The 22,420-nt window shown below is 33.6% G+C and overlaps 1 protein-coding gene across 1 annotated transcript; it reads left to right on the forward strand.

Annotated features, from left to right (window-relative positions):
- On the forward strand, window positions 1–20,748 carry LOC148601639 (secretory phospholipase A2 receptor-like). Its single transcript, XM_088555277.1, has 4 exons — window positions 1–507; window positions 15,790–15,893; window positions 16,371–16,707; window positions 19,441–20,748. Exons 1-4 carry the CDS (start codon window positions 336–338, stop codon window positions 19,812–19,814), a joined length of 987 nt encoding a protein of 328 aa, XP_088411403.1. The 5' UTR covers window positions 1–335; the 3' UTR covers window positions 19,815–20,748.
- Window positions 20,749–22,420: the final 1,672 nt, after the last annotated feature.

Consider the following 22,420-nt stretch of genomic DNA (forward strand, 5'->3'; position numbering starts at 1 on the left):
ATACATTAAGTGTCTGGATACTATAGGTTTTTGGTTTAATCAGGATTTGGTTTAGACAGGTTTCAGTGTATTTAAATAGCAACGTTTGTCTTAACAGCATATTGCGTCAAATAGTTTATGTACTTCGTACTGAGAATATATGATCAATGCTTCAAGAAACTACCGACAATGTCATTTAAAGCTAACTGTATTAATTTTAATATTTCATTTTACAGTTTGCTATCAAAATGAAAGCGTGACAAACATTTCTTTTATGAAATTTTTAAAGGCAATTAACTCAGATATTTCATTTTACAGTTTGCTATCAAAATGAAAGCGTGTCAAACATTTCTTGTATGAATTTTTTAAAGGCAATTAACTCAGATATTAAGAAAATAATTCACGTATGGATATACACAGGACGAAATAAACACCTAACATGGATATTTAACAACTGTAAAGAAAATATAATGGACTACCGGATATCTCGTGTGATAACAGGCTGTTCTATTATCCTAATATTGTCAAGTAAGTTTAACTATCATTACTTTTATCTTTCATCTATCAAGAACATGATATTTTATGAGCAACTCAGCGGATATTTTCAATGACTAGTAACTCAGTAATGGAATTATCATCAGATATATACTGAATATTACATGTCTAAATCTCATATCCAGTACAAAAATTCTAAAAATTTTAAAATTATCAAACCATGTTCCATCACTTTGTAGATATACTTGACTACAACGATGACGAACCACATTGTACCATGTAGTATTAAAAATTGCAAAACATGCAACATTCTTATAACTGACCCTTACTGCTCCAGATCCTTCCATACAAGAAGTCACGATGACTTAAGTTGAATCAACAAACTTAATATATGCATTAGAATGCAACTTATGTGGTTTGAAATATGTCGGAGAAACGCAAGAACGATTAAATAAAAGAATGTGTGGTCATTGTTCAGGAATTAACACCACCAAATTCCCGACTGTTTATCAACACCTTAATTAACAAGATCATTCAATCCTCTCCATGAAAGTTCGTATTTTAGAAAAAAAAATTACCATCCTACAAACAGTCCCGTTCTAAGTAAAAACTATCGTAGGGAAAAAGAGGAGTACTGGATACGCAGACTAGGTACTGCAATACCTTACGGATGCAACGACAACATCAAAAGTATAGGAAGCCTTTCAAGCCAATATAACAATAGCATAAATGTGATGAATTTATTTGACAAAAATCCAAGACGGGAAAGGCGTCATGGCCATCTCCACTATACGTCACTTAAGTTACATGATGTCTCCATAGATGGTCTCCTTCTTTTCATACAAAAACCTCTTGGATTTCATCACATTAGAACCAAACGTTATTTTATACCTCTCACTCTACTACACATTCTTTATAAACAAGTCTTGACACTCCTGTTTCTGACCCCACCTCATCGTCAAAAAGACTTGTTGCCATCATTTTGGATATTGGTTTCCACATACTCTTTAAACCAGTTTGTGTGAAAAGTCAAAATGAAGAAAAACGATCATTTCTTCCACTACCGTTTGTCAACAAAGGTATAGATGCAATTAATTTGGCTAAGATCCTCCATCACAAAAACGTTACCAACAAAATTCCACCATATTTCAAAGACATATCCATACCAATTATTTCATATTCTTATACTTCACCCAATGCATCCAAAATTTTCAATTATAAAAGGCTACTGCGGAACCTCGAGATTGAGGACTTCAAGGCTAAACCACCTAACTGTTCTTGCAAAACCTCTCCATTCAAATATGGTTCTTCTGGTCACGTCGTTACGGGAGATTTGACCATCATCGAAAACGAATCTCTGCGTAATATCCTTTCTGAAGGTCCCAAGTACCGTGAACCACGGTCCATAAATTGGAATTATAACTTTAATGTTCTTATGGATGCCGTCGAGGACTATGCAAGAAAATGGATAAAACGAGAACAAGAAGACATTGATTCTCTGTCAGAGTGGTTAAAGGCCGTGAGGTCTTTAATTTTGAAACAAATGAAAGTTTTAAGTAGGTCAATGAGTGCCAAGGCTGCAAGATCCCGATGTAGCAAAAACATTGTCTACTATACATGAAAAATATGTTATCGTACCAGCAGACAAAGCCCAAAACAACATTGTTTTTGTCTGCAAAACGTTCTACATTCAATGTTTATTATCAGAGGTAGACGTAGAAAATAACAGCAGTGATAAGACCTATACTGCTACCACTCTCTCCAAAGAAAAGATTGTGGATAACCATAAATCTGTGCTATTCTCTTTTGGTCTTTCTACCAAGGACGATGATTGTAATTTACCGTCTATGTACTGGATTCCTCAACTCCACAAAAATCCATACAAACAACGTTTCATAGCTGGATCTGCAAAATGTACCACCAAACCACTTTTAAAACTTTTAACTTCTATACTCACAACTGTCAAAGAGGGTCTGCAGGCCTACCACAACACTTGTTACTCCCGTAGTGGTATCAATTCAAGGTGGATCCTGAACAATTCGAAAGATCTTTTGGAGACAATCAGTTCAAGACTATTATCTGAATATGATAGTATTAAAACCTATGATTGTTCAACACTGTATACTTCTATTCCCCATACTTAGTTAAAATCCCGACTTAAAAACATTAGACATCGTTGTTTTTCCCAAAAAGATGGTACACCTAGATACAAATATATAGTTCTTGGTGGAGATTCCTCATACTTTGTAAAAAATAATTCCCAATCATCTTCCAAATATACAGAGGAAGATGTTTACAAAATCCTGGAATTTTTAATCGACAACTTTTTATTTGTCCAGTGTGATGGACGTGTTTTTCAACAAACCGTCGGCATTCCAATTGGAACAAATTGTGCTCCTTTACTTGCTGACTTATTCCTTCACTCTTATGAGGCTGACTTTATAGTTGATTTGATCAGAAAGAAATAATAGCGTTTGGCTAGATCCTTCAATCTCAGTTTCCGCTATATAGATTACGTGTTATCCTTAAACAATCCTTATTTCGGGGATTTGATACATCGCATCTACCCAAAAGAACTTGAGATAAAGGATACTATAGACACTGTGAAGTCAGCCTCATATCTTGACCTACACTTAGAAATGGATGGTAAAGTAAAACTATTGACCAAACTTTACGACAAACGTGATGACTTATCCTTCAGGATTGTCAACTTTCCTTTCATCTGTGTGCAACATCCCTTCGGCACCTGCGTATGGAGTGTTCATATCACAACTCATACGTTATGCCAGAGCTTGCCGAAACTACGCAGACTTTTTATATCGAGCTGGAACTCTAACAAATAGGCTTCTAAAACAGGGTTATGTTGCTACAAGATTGTAGTCATCACTACAGAAGTTGTATGGTCGTCATCATGAAATGGTAGATCGTTATGGTGTATCAATCTACACCATGAAAACTGATTTATTCAACGGGTCATAGTTTTCCTTTCCTCGTTTGTCTACCCGGACTTGACTTTTTTATGAGCAACTCGGCGGTAGTTTCTAGAAATGCAGAAGACGCTTACCCTTCCGGTACACCTGGTCCATGCTCCCAGTTTTTAGTGGAGTCCGAGTTGCTCATTTACTTTTGTTACTTTCTATGTATGATTTTAGTTATTTTATGTTCTTTGTTGTGTATGTCTGTTTTCCATGTCTGGTCTTTGTCCCTGGATTACATTCTTTCGATTAACGCTATAACCTTGGTTCCCTTTATTACTCTTTGTGTCATTGTATTGATGATGCTTCTGTCTATCGATTGATCGATAGTTCTATTGTCATAATACATGTTTTTCTGGAACGCATGATACTTTGGTGAATTGACACTAACAATACAAAAAAAAACGAAAGGGAAAGGTTCAATAAAACTTAATAAAAAATAAACTATCGTTATTGTGTTCATTTTCAAACTATTATCAGACAAGAATAATGTGAGAAAAAATGTTTGGCGATCGGCATTTTTTTCACTCCTCCTTTATTATCATTTAGGTCTAAATCATTAAAATTGAATAAATAAAAAAAAACGGTATTATCAAAATTGGGATTTAGAACTTTTAATCGGGAATGGGAAAGTGATGGTTGAATATGTAAAGAGCTTAAAATCAAAATAATATTTATTGCGTTAAGTATGTGTTTATTAATATTTAGTGTTGGCATATGCAGGGGTACTGTCTGCATTTATTAAATTTGTTAAAACTGTATTCATATCAAGGCAAGTGAAGTTTAGCGCAATATAAAATATGGTTTTACCCATCATTACTCTCGGAAATGCCTGTATCAAGTCGGGATCATTGGAATGGTTTCCACTCTTTTTCCCCCCTGACATTGCCATTTGTTATATGGACTTTAAGTAATTGTTGATACTTCCTTTTGAGTATCGTCTAGAGTACATTTGTTCGTTAAATCAGTTATCACACGCCTTCTAACATTTTAAATCAATGTTAATATATGTAACTCGAAAACTAGAAAAAATCAACCTACTAACAATTGTCAAACATGGATGTTCTACATGTTACTAATACAAGCAATGATACTTTCAGATTACTTACACAATTTTTGTAGCGTATCATTTTTGCTCGGGATAAAATTACCATATTTAGTCCAGTACACGTGTGTAAATGATTACAAAACAATATGCCCAAAACACAGGAATTATTTCGTAAATTTAACATAATTCTTACAGAGACTTCAACCTGTATAAATTAAGATTAAGTTAGCAGCTATGTCTAATTTAATTCAACGATTTAGGGTAATGTCTGTAAATATTTCAAAGTTCCTACATAATTGAAAGTGCTTAGCCTTTTAAACCTTGAAATTTGCTGTCCTGATATGGTTTTGTGTTATTCATCTTTTTCTAGTAGAATTATCCTTTGAAATATCAAGATAATTATAGTATTTAGCATAACTTTTATTCCCTTAAACTTGCATTAGGAAAAGAAAATATTTCATCGATCAAACCTATGTAAATCAGAGATTCAGAAAATTCTGTTAAAAAGGTCTAAAAATAATAGTTTATAAACTTTTTTTCCGTTTTCAAATACCTCAGTTTTTTTTTCGATTTGGATCTATGCCTTCTTTGTTTTGCATATTCTTAACATTTTATAGAAAGGTTTACTGGTGTAATCAATTTTTAGAAAAAGATCTGAACAATCTAAAATAATGCATGTACTTGAAAACTGTTCTATTTATAAATAGAGTTATGAAATGTCATGCTGATTTTACAATGTTATTTCAACTTATTTTGTTTAAATGAGTGTTTTCTTTTTAAATAGTTGAATAATTGTAGTACAGCAGTGTAGACATAATCTGTAACAAACATACGTGTGGACGTATATATACACCCTTACCCGTTTGCTTCCGCACATTCACACATTACCTACATTATATATGCTGTTGCTTAGTAAAATTCTGATGTGACTTTTTACTGCTTTAATTTCATGAAACGAAGTGATACTGATTTAGATTTAATGATTCATAAATATGCACAATCAAATTCTGCAAATTAGGAATTTGTGGCCGGCCGTAGTTTTATTTTGTTTTGTTTTGTTTTGCTCTTTTGGTGCGTCGCTGAAATTTGCCAAAATTAAACAAATCAAAATATAGCATTTTCGAAAATTTAAGAAGCCAATATATATCGGTATATTGGTAGGTTCGGTAGAAAACATTATTTATATCATAAAATATGTCTGCATTGCAAGTAAACTGACCATTCTTTTTACCCGAAGTAAACGCATACGACACTAGTGGTGTTAGATGCTTTTTATTTTAGGATATTAAAAGATAGAAAGCACCAAACTTTAACATACACATTTTGACAGAAAACCGGAAAAAGACAGGTGGAATACTTAAAAGGTTATTTCTTCTGACTAGTAGTTCCAACAAAATTATATTTTGTATTACATATGTAAAGAATGGTTGGATCTGACTTACTGAGGTTTGGTTTCTCAATACAATGGAATGTGACCAATTAAAGAAGGTTCACGTTATTTAATCTATGTCAACTCTCTGTCCGAATCTTGACATACTTTATCCTACACTTTATCACCAGACGTTTGTAGGCATAACTGTTGAGTTAAGTCATCGACTGTACACGCGAACAAAATATGTTGAAGGTTTTCGCCTTATAATGCTTTTGTCCAAAAAAACATTGGCCAATAATGTGTTGTTATCTTTGACTTCTAGTGTAACACTCAATGCTTACTACATTGGTGCTTAATCCATTTCAGTAGTTCACCATATTAATTGCTAATATTGTACATTTATGTTACGGCAAATCTCTGGTAAATAGAATACATAATTACACATATTATAAATACTGTAAGGAGTGCCGACATTATTGTAAGACGCTTTAATTCATCTGACTCAAAATTCTTCTTTTTAAGTTCTTGGCTGCTTAAAAGAGCTAAATCCTCCAGCTCTTCAATGCTAAATCTCCTCGAAAATTCCTCAAAGCTACTTCCTTGCTTGCTTGTCTTCCTTTGCTTAAAATCAGTTTGTGATTTGTATATACTTTTTAATTCCATTCGATGTATGATAAATCGAGAACTAGAACAGAAAATACCTAATACACAAAGTGACTAAAATAGTATTGAAAGAAGTTTTTCAGTTGCTTACAACCATTTATTTTCTTCCTAGTACATTTAGCTTATCAATGTTCAAAACAAATTTCTGTTCACTCATTAGAAACTAAAGGAAACCAAAAAACGAAGAGTAGAATCTTCTACTTTTAAGAACGAATCCAAGAGATTGATGGCCATAAGCTTATTACAATATTATCGGATACCTCTTTGGTAATAACGTGAATATTAATTATGTACTTATAAAAATTCTACACGCACGACCAAAAACATGCAAAACAAATGAAATATAGGTAGTAAGTGTTGTTATCAATATGAAAGTATAAAGATCTTAATTTTTTTCTGTTCTTCTTCAAATAAACGCTTCCAAAAACTATGTAGGAACTCCATGTTTCCTTTTCTCTTTACCGTGAACATAAACCTCATGAATATGTCATACATTTATGTTCTTATCAATATGGATAGCAGACAGATTTATGTCATCTTAAAGGATCACATTAATGAACTAGCATTTCTTTTGGAGTTTTAGATAATTTGGTCAGTGCTCAAACCAAAACGATATCATGTTGTGTTATATTCATTAGGTAATATTTGAAGTTGTGTAGATTTATTTCAAATAATAAAATGAAATGCGTAAGGGGTTCATTCATAGTACTTCATTTTATGTGGAAATGATTTTGGGTCTATTCATCTTTAAACTATAAAATACAAAATAAAAAAAATATTTATTGCAAATTTTGTTATGCTGTACATGTGTTTCAACTCTAATCAGCAGCATTAGAACAAAATATAAAAGACGATTTCAATCCAAAAATTAATTGTATATAAGAAGTACTCAAAACCAAAATTAATAAAATAGGAAAGCAAATCCATCACTAAGAAGTTATACCATATGCAAAATAAGGAATGATGGCTCAGTATTTCAGGTATTTTGAAATTTGTAAACATGAAAATTGAAAGTACTTCAGGTTCATCTAAGGATTAAAGAAACACAAAAAAGAATTATGATTTGCTTTCAACCAGTTTATTTTGCGAACAATTTTTTAACCCTAGCTTCGGGGGCACGAAATAAATCACATCCTCTGAGATTCCCTCTGTTTTTTTGTTTGTTTTTGTTTTAATTTATATATGTTTTCGTGTAATTTGTCCTCATTATGACGAATTCGTTCTGTTATTTAGCGATGGACGGAATGATATAGATATTTTAAGATAACTTAAGGAAGTAGACCAAGGGTAAGGGACATAACTCTTGAAATAAGTGATATCCTTGTATCATATTCAACTTCACCAAGCCTATCAAGTGTTCATTTGAAACAGAATGAAATCAAACCAAGTTACTTTGATGCTTACATGAAATTGATGTACAATGCTGAATAAAAACTTTCCAATGATTTCCATTTCTTTTCTTTTTCTTATATTATAATACCTGATATTTTTCCCTATCCTATTTATCTGTTTCAGTCATTTTAAATTTTCGTTAGCCGATCACCTTTCTCAACTTAACATTGTTAATTCTAAACTTAAATTAGTTATTTTTTTTAATTAGAATCAGGTTGTTGTGGACATAAAATTTGAAAAAAAACATTAAAAATATTTATACAATAAATGTTTTGGAAAAAAGCGTTCATCAAATATCGGAATTGTCGAGTCATGAACGATTATCTGCTTTAAAGACTTTTCAACCACGTGATAATTTGTCATGTTAAGGTTGTGATTTGTTGCTGAAACATGAAATACGAGAAAGAATCTTTTAATGCTGAATTAATGCTTGATGTAAACACTTCCTTATTGATTATGTATATTTCTTAAGTAGTACTCCAGCTAAGAATCATCCAAAATGTGATTCATGGGTGAAAAGCCTTCATATTTTTATTTTTATAGTAAACAAAAATCCAAATTCGTTTTTCAAAGAGCCCGTGTTCTTAGGAGATACAAATTATATATAATGCACTTTAGATTTCAAAAATAAGGAAGATAACTGTAAATGACACTCAAGTACAATAGAATCTACTGGATGTTCTATGTTGAAAATCACCTAAGAGCAGGCAGATCTGAATGAAAAGTTACTTATTTCATGATACAGACACATAAAACTACGTAAGTACAAAAATAAAAATGTGTAGCCTTTTTTTAGGTGTATCACATTTAACAGATTTGGCATGATTCTTACAAAGACGTCTACTTAAGGAAATTAAATGGATATAGAAACAAGCGGTACGATGAATCAAATTTTAAGATTACTCTCATTTGGCCTATTGATTTGATATCGATAATTTTTTTCGAAAATTAGATTTAAAAGTTAGGTCATGCGGTATACAAATGTTATGATAATAATGATAACAATGAGAAAGAAGAAGACAAAGAAATATCGAAGGTCAACCTTAAAACACCGACGCCATAGTCTTTGTATTGCACATCGTAGAATTTCTTACTGCTGGATTAAATTGAATCCTGCATTTAAGTTCCAGGGAATATTTATTCTCAATAAATAAGTCAAATTTCTTGTCAGTCTCAGTTGAAAACGGTTGAAGGTAATATTCTATACTCGATATTCTATCACCAAAGTTACAGAACTATCAACCATTAGTAAAGTTAACACTGCTGTCCATGGTTTTGAAACAGCTTGGTGTTGGGAAATATCTCGAAAGATATTAAAATTCAAATTAGCATTTCTTTCAAAAAGCCACACATACGGCCACATGGGTAGAAATTAATTAAAAAATTCTTCACACATAATACAACAATTTGATATGCCAATGAATATATTATTGAAAGGAAAACGATATTCCTGTTTAGATAGTGTTTGTTTAAAAGAAGTATCTTACAATTTGATTAAAACTATTAAAAGAAGATAATATAAACAGACAGTCACTGGTATCAATTTACAAATTTGCGATCGGGTTAATATATTTATCATTTCAATACACATTTCGGCAGATGAAGATTTTTCGTGTTTGGAATTCTGATGACAGTTGCTCGATGTATGTTAGTAAGTCAGTGAAAAATGAACCCCGGCCAGGCGGTCCCGCACATAGTTACAACCGTCTTATACCCAAACAAAGAGATTTTAAGATACAACTTACCAAAACTTGGAGAATTGTTGTACTGGCAACATGTAAGAAGCAAGAAATATATGATCTTTTCTTGTTCTACTTGCAAAACCCAAAACGCGATATACCTCATTGAGTGCTAAATCTGTGGTCTGCAGTGACTGGTAGAATCAGTACAGTCTTATTACAAACGCCGTAATGGTAACACGAGCGACATGAAACCCGTTCTCCCTATTAGAAAGCACTTTAATCTCCATCACTACAACCTTGAAGGCCCCGTGCATGTCCGGGTGTTAAAAGAATAGGCCTGCAGCAGCGCTAAGCTTGTCGTAAAAGGCGACTAAATAGTGCTCAGAAACCTAGCCGGGGGCTAGGCGCTCTGCCCACAGAGCAACTGGGATGTGTGCCCCAGGTGGTGGAATGGGGTACCCCTGGCGTGTTACATGCTGGTGTTGTCAGGCTATAATACGGAAAACCTGACCGCAAACCATAGTGGTGCACCGTGTTGGGAAAGATGCCACGTTCCTCGCACGTTAAAGAACCCTTATGTGGTATTCGATAGGAGTAGGAACCTTTGCGCTCCGCCACAGGAGGCTAAATTGCCCGACCTTACCCATCCCCCCTTTTTCCAGTGGCAATCAAAATTTGTCGACCCTATTATCCTTGTGTCTCATCCTTTTTTTCATTTCATGTTCATTTAATCATCCATTTCATGTTCATCGTCTGAATATAGCTGAAATATTGCTACTCGGACGTTAAACCTCAACAAACAAACAAAACAAACAACCTTTTTAATTCTACGAAAATCCTCATTAATGATCATAACAGTCAGTCGACCACTGAACAACGGGAGGAACGGGAAAAGTTCGAAAAGTAGATAAAAGAATTAAAAGTTAACGACCCAGATGGAATCAATAAAAACACAATTCAATCCTTGTTGGCCTCTCCATAATATAACATGTCGCTTATCTGTTATTTATTCAAGGTCATTTAAGTTACTCTTATGTTCATGAAGTTCATTGGCTTATTACTTTGTCAAATCAATGTTATAAGTCATCGAGTAATCAAACATAATGACATATGCAGTCGTATATATGAAGTGAGTAGTTTTTTAGGATCATACACTCATTTTATTATTTGACACTGAAGAAAGTCATACGTTGTTCTAAATATTTGTAAAATTTTCTTGAAACGTGCCCGGTCCGTTTCAATAAATGTCTCAAGAGCTGGTTTAACAATGCAGGTTGGTATGATTTGGAAAGTAAGTTAGATCACTAAATGCATCGAGAAATTACCATAGTATTCAATATATATGACATATACAACGGTAGCGAGTTGATTATTGAGATTTCTCTCAATAATCAACTCGCTACCGCTGTCAATAATCGACAATTTAAAGTTGTAACTTCTGTTTCTTTTAATTTTTCAAAACAAAAATTTCAGTGTCGTGCATTCGGCATCTGTTTCATTGCTGAAATTCCAGCTTTTGTCTGTCTATAACGTCAACAGTTGTCACGGGAAAACAACGTTAGCAACGTCACAGCACTGCTTTCGCCCAATTAGATTCTTTAGACAATGCAATTCTACATGTCATATATATACTACACAACAACCAGTTCGACCAAACAGCGCCTGGAAGCTCGAATTCTTCAGAGGCGAGAACTATATTGCTCAAACCAGTCAGGAGGTGGTGATAATCGACTGAAAATTAAAGAGAACGAATTCGAATAAAATAAAAGAGTGTAATATGATAGGGAGTGTTCTCACTAATTTTCAAATGGTTTCTTATCAAAACAACAGGGAGTGAAAATGCAGAGTTAGGTAAATTTACTCGAGTAAGACTTTACAAGAGAGAAATTCGCCCCAATTTCAAAACTCCCACAAAATCAAATTGTCAAGATGTCTATGATTATTAAATTATTAACATTATGTTTGTTTTTATGTTTATGTCTGCTAGAAAAAAATACTTCATTCAATGTGACTGCTGCGCAGGATAAACCCAATATAAGAATGACAAAACACTTACAGTAAAATCATGTTTTTAAATGTTAGTAAAAATTCAAAAAAATACCTATGGTAAGGTGATTTTTGGTGTAGGATAAACCCAACGAAAAAAACGATGTTTTTTTCGGTCTTCAGATGCTATATTGTTAGGTAATATTATTTTTTTTCTGTATCTTAAATCTGCACTTTTGAGAAAATAATACATTCATCTCACACTAAATTTTACCAAATCTAAGCTAATCAAGAAACTCTTACAAATTGCTAATTTCTTGTACAATCTATATAGATTTTATCTAAATAGCGCAACGCTAAAATGAAAAACCAAGACTGGTTATGTGATCTGTAATTGATTATGAATAAGAAATATAATTAAAGATGGATGATTTTTGACATGAATAAATCACTCCAGTCTAATTTTTATAAAGATTTCTACTTAAAACATATATTCTGTTTTCCCAGATTAAAAAAAAAAACACATTTAAACTGATACGAAAATACTTTGTATTCAGCATTTTACATCAATCTCATGTAAGCATCAAAGTTACTTAGACTGATTTCATTCGGTTTCAAATAACAGCTTTTAAAATAGGCATTGATGCAATTAAATATAGGAAAAACAAATCACTGATTCCAAGAGTTATGTCCCTAACCGTAGATCTTCCTCCTTAAGACATGTATTTTATTTTCCCAGATTAAAAAAGCATTAATACTTTAAAAGTGTCGGGATAAGATAGGTTTTGGTTTTAATCAGGTTTTGGTTTGGACAATATTCACTGTAGCAACATTTTTTCGTCACAGTCGGAGAATTTATCTACTTTCAAAGTTTCGATCAATGCTTCAACAAACTACCTACAATGTCATTTAAAGCTATCTGTATTCATTTATAATTTTTCATTTTATAGTTTTCTAAAATGAATGCGTGTTATTGAGTCAAGCGTTGTTATGATTTTTTTTAAAGGCAATAAACTATGATATGAAAGAATTCCAGTAGGATATTGCTACTCGGGCGTTAAACCCAAAAAAATCAATCAATCATTAAATTATGTTGAAGGGGGAATTCTTGTATAAAATCTTTATTTACATAGCTCTCATAATTCAGCCCAGAAGTGAGATTTGTCTGACCCGAATTATAAATACATGTAATATATTATTTACTGAAATTGGCACTAGCTTAAAATTCGAACCCACTAAAATGCTGAGGCGTCATTCCTGTAATTAAACATGGAAGCAATATTCATGCACCTCTTAAGGCATACTTTAATAAAAAAAAAACATTATCGGGGCTGTTTTTTTTCTTAATATAATTTTAGGCTATGCCTGTGATAGGCGGAGCTCAATGTGTGCCCTCGTACTATGAAAATGGTTACTTTCTTCTCGGAAAGCTTAATACATTTCTACACAGGCAGTAATTTCCATAATGTCAATCTGAAACCTGACAGGCTCCTAAACAAACATACACTCATTTTGTAAGCCCAGTTTAATTATTGTAATGACCTCCCTGTCCCTGACGTACGAGTTATGCCTCTAGTTGATATGGTCCAAAATGTCATTCCTTTGAATTGTACGGCATAGATAAAACATACAGTACCTATAAACTACGAAACGTCTTCAAATTTTATTTTGTATATTTTTATTGAATATTGATTTGTTGTGATATGTATAGTTAATTTGATCATCTATCCTATATAACAACACTGAAATGAGCTGTCATACTATCTCACATCGTGTACTAATTTACCTTTTTTGATGTAAAGAAAATGCAATGGACTTCCGGATATCTAGTGCGATAACAGGTCATTTTATTATCCTTATATCACCCAGTAAGTTTAATTACTTTTCTCTTTTCTCTATCCAGACAATTGTTTAGAATTTCAGCTGATATTTTCATATGTCAAGTAACTGAATAATGCAATAATCATCCGATATGAAAATATATCATATATTTAGATTCAAATATAAATTTGCGGATATGCATAGATTAAAATATATTTTTTTTTTGTTTAAACCCTATGTCTACCCTTTATCGCATACCCTATATCACTCCTCTTGACCTATATCGTATAACCTATATTACACCCCTAGGCATACATCGCATACCTTATATAAATACCCTAGATCTATATCGCATTTCTTATATGGCACAGAGTATACCTGAGGTATGATTAAAATATATGATATAATGAACATGCCATGTTTAAATCTGTAGCACACGCTGTATTTACTCTCCATCTACATGAACCCACCGGCCGTGTGATATAGGAGTCTCGGGTTGACCCAACATGTGTATATTCAGTATATATCATGGAGCTAATTATATGATAACAGTCTGATAGTCAAACATTGCATATATAACGAAACATATGTTAACCTATATACACACAAACGTCTCAGAATGTAACAACTCTATTCACTACACTGCTCCATCAGATCAAATTGCAAATTGATACAGAGAAGATATGTAAACATATAGGAAAGGTCTGAAATATATATATACATAGATTTTAACATGGCATTTTTCTTATACAGGTATTAACATTATCAGTCGTAGGTCACGATATTAGCCCTAGAATCTCGAAGCTCAAGGGATGATATCGAACATTGGATGATAACAGCATGAACAGGCCCGATATAAATAATGATTTATCATGACATTTTATCATACATTTTAGTACTTATTACTTGCTAATATATTACCTTTTTGAACATATTGATTAAAATTCGACAAATATGGCCACAATTTTGCCATTTTTTGAAAGGCTGAAGAAGATTTGTTATTTGTTTTCCAAATGCTGGAATTTTTATCGACAACATATTAATCCAGTCCGGAGGATGCATATTTCAACAAACGGTTGGCATTCCAATTTGAACAAATTGTGCTTCTCTACTTGCTGACCTATTCATTCACTCTTATGAGGTTGACTTTACGGATAGTCAGATCCAAAGGACGTAACATCGTTTAGCTAGAATTTTATCTTAGTGTCCGCTTTATGGATGACGTATTATCATTAAACAATTCTACTTTCGGGGATTTGATACATCGCATATATTTCAAAGAACTTGAGATTAAAGATACGACAGACACTGTGGAGTCAGTCTATTCTCTTGACATACGCTTAGGGATCGATGCTGAAGGAAAAATATTGACCATATTATACGACAAACGCGATGACTTTTCATTCCGTATTGTCAGCTTTCCTCCATCTGGGGTAATAACCTTTCAGCACATGCATATGAAGTTTTCATATCACAACTCATACGCTATGCTAGAGCTATATATTGCGTTAGACGTCTTACAATTAGGCTTCTGGAAAAGGGGTATGTTGCTACAAGATTAGTCATCACTACGGTAGATATATGGTCGTCATCATGAACTTGTGGATCATTACGGGCTATCCATCTGCACCATGAAAACTGATTTATTCAACGTGTCGTAGTGTTCCTTTCCTTTTTCCCCTACCCTGGACTTGATCTTTTTATGGGCAACTCGGCATGTGTCTCTAAAAAACAGAGGACGTTTACCTTGCTGGTGCACGTGGTCCATGCTTTCAGTTCTTAGTGGAGTCGGAGTTGCACCAAAAACTGGGAGCATGGACCAGGCGCACCGGTAGGGTAACCGTCCTCTGCTTTTCTAGAAACACCTGCCGAGTTGCTCATAAAAATCAAGTCCGGGGTAGAAAAACGAGAAAAGTATAGGAAATGCCTGTACCAAGTCGGGGTCGTGGTTTCCAATGTTACATTTTTAACTGAATCATACGACAACAATACACATTTTTTTTATCTCCAAATCATAAAAAAATGTCCTGTTTCAGTGCATTACGTATACATTATTCAAGGAAATAATGTGATATAATAACTATCAAACATGGATGCTTTACATGTTACAAATACAAACAATGATTACTTACACAATATTTGTAACGTATCATTATTGCTCGGGATAAAATCAATAAAAAGAGTCCTCTACACATGTGTAAATGTGCAAATGAGTATATCATAATATCCCGCCCCAAACGAATTATCTCGTAAATATAAAATATAAATTTGATTGTTCATCATATATATAAGTTATATATGGTAGATGACTGTCTTAAATAGTTATTGGAGTGGTACTTGGATTATCAGACTTTTGAATGTTTGGATAATTTTCAGGTGCTTTCACAACTGCAAACGATCAATGTGATGATGGATGGTACCAGTTTGATAAAATATGTTACTGGAGGAGTGCTGTTAAAAAGACTTGGTTTCAAGCCCAAGTAAATAGCACGGTTAAACCTGATTTAACAAGAACACATTGGGACATCGAAATCGGTTTGGTTTAGACAGATGTTCGGGTTACATAGTTTTAACATTAAACTGATATATAAAGACTTCAGAAAGTGTTTAGATGGACTTTTCGTATTATGCTGAGTTAAAATCAGATAGGTTTTACTGTAAAGTGTTATATAAAGTGATAATTTGCCGTTCGCAATATTTCACACAGATAATTCGAAGTCTTTTTTGTTACAAGACACTTTACATGAATCGTTCTGATGCTTTTGAAGACATTTATTCTCCATTTTCCTTGAATAATGCCTTGATTAACCTACTTTATGTTGTTGATTGATTGATATCACTATAACGTTATCAAAATTTATGTAATGTTTTGTTTTTATTCACTTTTATATCAATCTTATCTTGGTCTTAATTAAGTATGATTGGAAAGTAATCCAATTTATTTTGTTTTATTCCAGAACGCATGTATGATAATGGAGGCAAAACTTGGAGAGCCGAAGACAGGAAATGAGAATCTAAACATTATAACAGTATTGACAGATAATTTGCAATTGAAACGGTATTGGTTAGGCGGCATAGCAATGGGATTCGAAAGTCCGTGGATCTGGAATTCATCCCGGGAAAACATAACGGAAATGTTCTGGAGTCCCAATGAACCAAACAGTTACAGCAATAGAGCAGTCTGTATAGAGATTGGTTACAGGGATTCCAATTGGTTTGATACCCCCTGTTCTAGTGAATTGCTCTTTCTTTGTGAGAAGAAAATTAAACTTTTTTCTACGGACCATACAAGTGGTATGTTTTTAAACTGCTGAATTATTATTCATATTACCACCGCAATGTAAATATGTGTTTAGGATTCATGCATACATTGATTGATTGTTTGATTGATTGATTGTTGGGGTGTTACGCCCGAGCAGCAATATTTCAGCTATATTCAGGCGATGAACAGGAACGGGATGATAAAATGAACATGAAATGATGATGAAATGAAAAAAAGGAATGGGACAAAAGGACAATAGGGTCGTCAAATTTTGATTGCCACAAAAAAAGGGAGGGAATGGTAGGGTCGGGCAATTTAGCCTCCTGTGGCGGAGCGAAAAGGTTCCTACTCCTATCGAATACCACAGCAGGGTTCTTTAACGTGCGAGGAACGTGGCATCTTTCCCAACATGGTACACCATTATGGTTTGTGGTCAGGTTTTCCGTATTATAGCCTGACAACACCAGCATGTAACACGCCAGGGGTACCCCATTCCACTACCTGGGGCACACATCCCAGTTTCTCCGTGGGCAGAGCGCCTAGCCCCCGGCTAAGTTTCTGAGCATTATTTAGTTGCCTTTTTACGACAAGCTTAGCGCTGCTGCAGGCCTATTCTTTTGACATCCGGACCTGCACGGGCCATACATACATTGTATTATCTAAATATCTCAAAGTGGAGTTAATTACTTTGGCTACATAACACTTACTAAAATTGAATTATTCAAACTGCGAATTGTAGCTGGATTTTTTGTTGTTGCTTTTTTTTTTGTTGACAAAATTAAAATTCAAAAAGGAAATCAAGTATTTTTTACCTGGTCCATGCTCCCAGCTTTTAGTGGAGTCCGAGTTGCTCCTTTGCTTTTGTATGTATGATTTTAGTAACATTGTATGTCTGTTTTCCATGTCTGGTCTTTGACCCTGGATTATATTCTTTTGATTACTGCAATAACTTTGGTTTCCTTGATTACTCTTACAGAGACACTTGTCTAAACTGAGCCCTGAAAATCCAAAAGCATGTCTCAAATAAATATTTTTAACGCCCCAGTATATCAATTTACATGTATTTGAACCGTAGTTAACCGACACCAATGCAAAGCCAAAAAAGGGTGTAAGGCTAGAAACCACTAATTCCACTTCCCATATGCTTTAATGCTATTTTCACAACATTCAATGGCTTCCCTGGACTTTACCTTAACTTTACCCTGCAAAGGACTTTATAACAGTGTGATTATTTATCTCAATGTTAGAAGGGTACTGGGTTTCTGGGTGTATGCCGTTCGAATAATAATCAGTCGGTTTGAATGAATGAAATTAAATGAATTTTGTTGAACTGTTTAATCTATCAGAGTGCTTGTAAAAACTCATTCAACCTCATTTCCATATTCATTTTATCATCCCTTTCATGTTCATCGCCTGAATATAGATGAAATATTGCTGCTCGGGCGTTAAACCCCAACAATCAATCAATCAATCATTCAACCTCACCAGAACAAGTTACTTTTAACGAGAAGTTGAAAATAAGGGTTACGTCAAAGTGACAACGACCATATCAAACGGAGGACTAATACATTTACAATACGTATTTTAAACTAGAAAATTTTTAAGCTATTCGCGGTGTTTTGTGAACAACCTGCTTCAGTTTAGTTCATTTTCAAATCTGCCGCCATCATTTCCCAAATAGTATTAAAGTGTTCTTCGAAGAATTCAGTTTTAATTTTACAGAACTTACCACAGGAATAGCAAAAATTTCGCGTGTCACAGTATTCGGATACATTTTTTTCTTGCATTCATTACCTTCGAAACTAAAACGCCTTTCTATTATCTTCTTTCAATCAGATGTTCCTATTGAAGACAATCAGATTAATTAAAACCCTAATTTTAATACGTGAATGACTTCACAACATTACATACATTTAATGCCTTCACAACATTGCATACATTTAACGCCTTCAAAAAATTAAATACATTTAATGCCTTAATGGACGTATATCTAATGAGCTATACTTCAACAGACCAAATGTACAAAGCACTGCGGACAGGCATTATTTCTTTATATTTTGACATATTTGTTATTCTTTTTAACATTTTCTTCCAAAAATAATTTAAAAAATCGCCCGTATACTATAAGCTGTGAAATTTCCTCGCCAGTAAAATTTTCGCTATTTTGCGGAATGACTTGCAACAAAACAAAATAAACAGTCGTGAATATATTCGTAGCCGATCATAAAAAAATCGAATAGAGAAATGATCGGGAATAGGATGAAAGAAGATTGATTACTCGAAAACAGAAGGCGTGAAAAATCTCTAATCACAGTATCTAAAGGCGCGTTCACCTGGTAAAAAATGCGCATTCATTTCTCATTGCGAATATTATCCGATTACGCGTTTACACGTAAAACAAGTTTCCAGTTCGAGTAATGCGAATGATTAAATTTGCTTCTGGAAACGTTTTTGATAATGCAAACTCAATAATTCGTAATCAAATAAATATATAAATATTGACGGCGTCACGTCTTTTCACCAATAAAATGCGAATTTAACGTTTTAACGCGTGTAAAAGCAAAGCGTTTTGATTGAAATTCAAAATATGTGTGACTGTTATCGCCATTTTAATGCGCTTTGTATAATTCGAAGTGAATGAGAATTATGTATAACGCTGCGACAATATTTATTCTATCAAATATCTTAAATGCTATTATTTCATTGATCAATTTCTATTACAAATAGCATTTTCGACATTGTAATATCATCATATTACTTTCTAGGTCCAACTACAGCGATCATGACAAGTATAATCACTTCTCCAACTAGCTGTAAATGTGCTTGCAGGGAATCAATGGCTACAGAAAGTCACAACTACACGAAAGAGGATCTTGATGTAATGTTTCGTCAATCTTTAGAAAAAACACGAAAAGAACTCAGTGTTAACAGGAGTACACTGTCATCGTATATCAGGTCAAAGACGTCTGCTGCTGATTCAAGAAAATCGTCCATGGCTATTGGCGGGATAGGTGTGTTTTGTATCTCTGTTGTTTTATGCCTTATTGTCCTGGCCGATTTTCCGTCGATAGGGAAGAATTTGGAAATATGCAGAAAAGGTCGCCTTTCAGTGAAGCGTCGTATTGAAGTAAAAATATGATAAAGAACGTCGTCCTTAGTTAGTTTTCTATACGAATTTAATTCTTTAATTCTATTCACAGACACGCAACAGGAGTAATTGATTAATTCGCTTTTGGATTTGGTTATTGTCACAAGGTCAGTTTCGGGTACGGTAAGGCGACTTTAAATGGAATAAAGGCAGTCTTTGTTTTTATTGGATTGTTTCTGCCGAATGCGTACAAATCTGACATTGTTTATATCATAAAAAGTCTTTTGAAATTCTTTATAACATAATAAACCAAGTCCTTGTTTTACCGATTTGGTATACAAACGATTGATCTGAACAGGCAAAGGTGATTAGTCTGGTTGGTTTTGATAATTAATGTACACATGACACTGCTGCTGTCCCAAGTGAGCAATTCACATTTAAATATGCAAAGATTATTTTTTGGGGGTTTCAGTTCGCTTATTTGACTCCGGTATCTTTGTTATTTTTTCAGGAATATTCTAAATGATGGTTATCAATGTATGAAATATAAATCTTAAATGCATCTACTTAGTTAGATATTAATATCAAAGGACCATATATTGTGAAATAATATCGATAACCTTACAAATGTTTCATTGTTCTTAAATAAAGCCTGTTATATTATACTATGCTTTTGTCCTCCGTTGAATGGTATTGATACCAATGCCATTGGCAATATAATATCCCATCTAACTTTAGGTTAATACAGCGAAACCTGTCTTAGCCAACTCACTTTAACTTTAAAATTGGTTCATTTAAGACAGAAATTCGGAATTGATATAAAGGGGCTTTATAAAGTGTCTCATTTGGATTGGCTTTCGGATTTTTCGGTGTTCGGTTTTCATAGATATCACTGTATAACGCTTGACATAATCTCTTGTTAACAAAAACAACTTCGATTGTACTAGTTGAAATATGCGGATGCTTAGATAAATGTACAATTAAAAATATAAGCTAGCATTGTTTTTTTTTATATACTAAATGAAGAATGGAGACAACCTAACATAAGCAAAACTATGGACAGAAAGTCAGCATGGAAATAAAAAAAAACCGATTTTGACAAAAGATTTACTATAATCTGAAACTATCCCAATCTTATTCAAAAGAACAACATATAAACCCAAATTATATGTTTTCATCATACATACAAAGTAACAAAAGCAAATTAGCAACTCAGACTCCACTAAAAACTTGGAGCATTGACCAGGTGCACTGGTAGGGTAAGCGTCCTCTGCTTTTCTAGAAACATCCGCCGCGTTGCTCATAAAAAGTCAGGTCCGAGGTAGACAAACGAGGAAAGGAAAACTATGACCCGTTTAATAAATCAGTTTTCATGGTGCAGATGGATACACCATAACGATCCACGAGTTCATGATGACGACCATAAAACTTCTGTAGTGATGACTTCAATCTTGTAGCAACATAACCCTGTTCCAAAAGCCTATTTGTTAGAGTTCTAGCGTGATACAAAAAGTCTGCGTAGTTTCGGCAAGCTTTTAAGAAAGACTCGTTCGTTTTTGAACCCGCTTCAAAAGTTTATGTGTATAGTGATCATATTGTTCTCCCGCCCGTCCAAAGGTTTTCTCCGCAAATACATAGAAACTGATATGAATGCGACTTACACTTTTTCACACGTGATGCCATTGTGCAACACATTTTCGCATTTGTATCTAAATTTCTTTGGATGTTTCAAGACGCAAAACAGATTTATCCTTCGACGACCACGGGGATGTCTTTCCATTTGCCATTTCCCCTGAACCGCTAAATGGAATTTACAAAACCATCACTGGTTCTTTTTTACATAGTGTAATTGTGCGCCTCTTGTTGTACAGATTATCCGAAATGACCTATCATGATTTTGGGTAAAATATTTTCGATTGTATTGATACATTACTTTGGAGAAAGGAAAAGTTTAATTGATTTGTTCAACGTCTACCACGGACTTGACATTTTTTATGAGCAACTCGGCGGATGTTTCTAGAAAAGCAGAGGATGCTTACTCTACCGATGCACCTGGTCCATGCTCCCATTTCTAGTGGAGTTCGAGTTGTTCATTTGCTTTTGCTACTTTGTATGTATGATATTAGCTATTGTATATTCTTTGTTGTGCATGTCTGTTTTCCATGTCTGGTCTTTGTTCCTGAATTACATTCTTTTGAATACTGCTATAACATTGGTTGCCTTGATTACTCTTTCTATCTGTCATTATTATCATGAGTCGGCAGTTCTTCAGTTATGTAGAACTGAAATCGATTTTCAAACAAAGAATAACAGTTTTACATTTAATTGCTGCTGAATATTTGGTCTCATTTCTTAAGGATAACGCAAAACTTATCATTATGCCTTAAGTTTTGTAGAATATACATAATAATGGCACTTCGATTCCAGTGGGTTTAATTTTAAGGAAATTCTGTCGTCATATTTTTCATTAATGTAAGAACGATTATCTTTATATTATTACCAAATGTGCAACACAACATACTGTATGCAGTAATGATATACTGCATTAATATGTACTTGGCAAAGCCAATAATTACAATATATCGACATTGTCTATCACGTGGTAAGCTTACATTTGTATTCTGAAATTGATTATTCATCAGGGAACATATTGACAA

Source organism: Perna viridis, chromosome 12 (genome assembly GCF_037379345.1).
Source record: "Perna viridis isolate PV_CMFRI_1.1 ecotype Kerala chromosome 12, ASM3737934v1, whole genome shotgun sequence".
Lineage (NCBI taxonomy): Eukaryota > Metazoa > Mollusca > Bivalvia > Mytilida > Mytilidae > Perna > Perna viridis.

Excerpts from the sequence above, each read along its gene's own strand:
- LOC148601639 (XM_088555277.1), top strand. The coding sequence starts at position 336 with ATGAATTTTTTAAAGGCAATTAACTCAGATATTAAGAAAATAATTCAC. Across the intron at positions 15,894-16,370 it reads AGACTTGGTTTCAAGCCCAA|AACGCATGTATGATAATGGA; the intron begins GTAAATAGCACG and ends GTTTTATTCCAG. Across the intron at positions 16,708-19,440 it reads TTCTACGGACCATACAAGTG|GTCCAACTACAGCGATCATG; the intron begins GTATGTTTTTAA and ends ATTACTTTCTAG.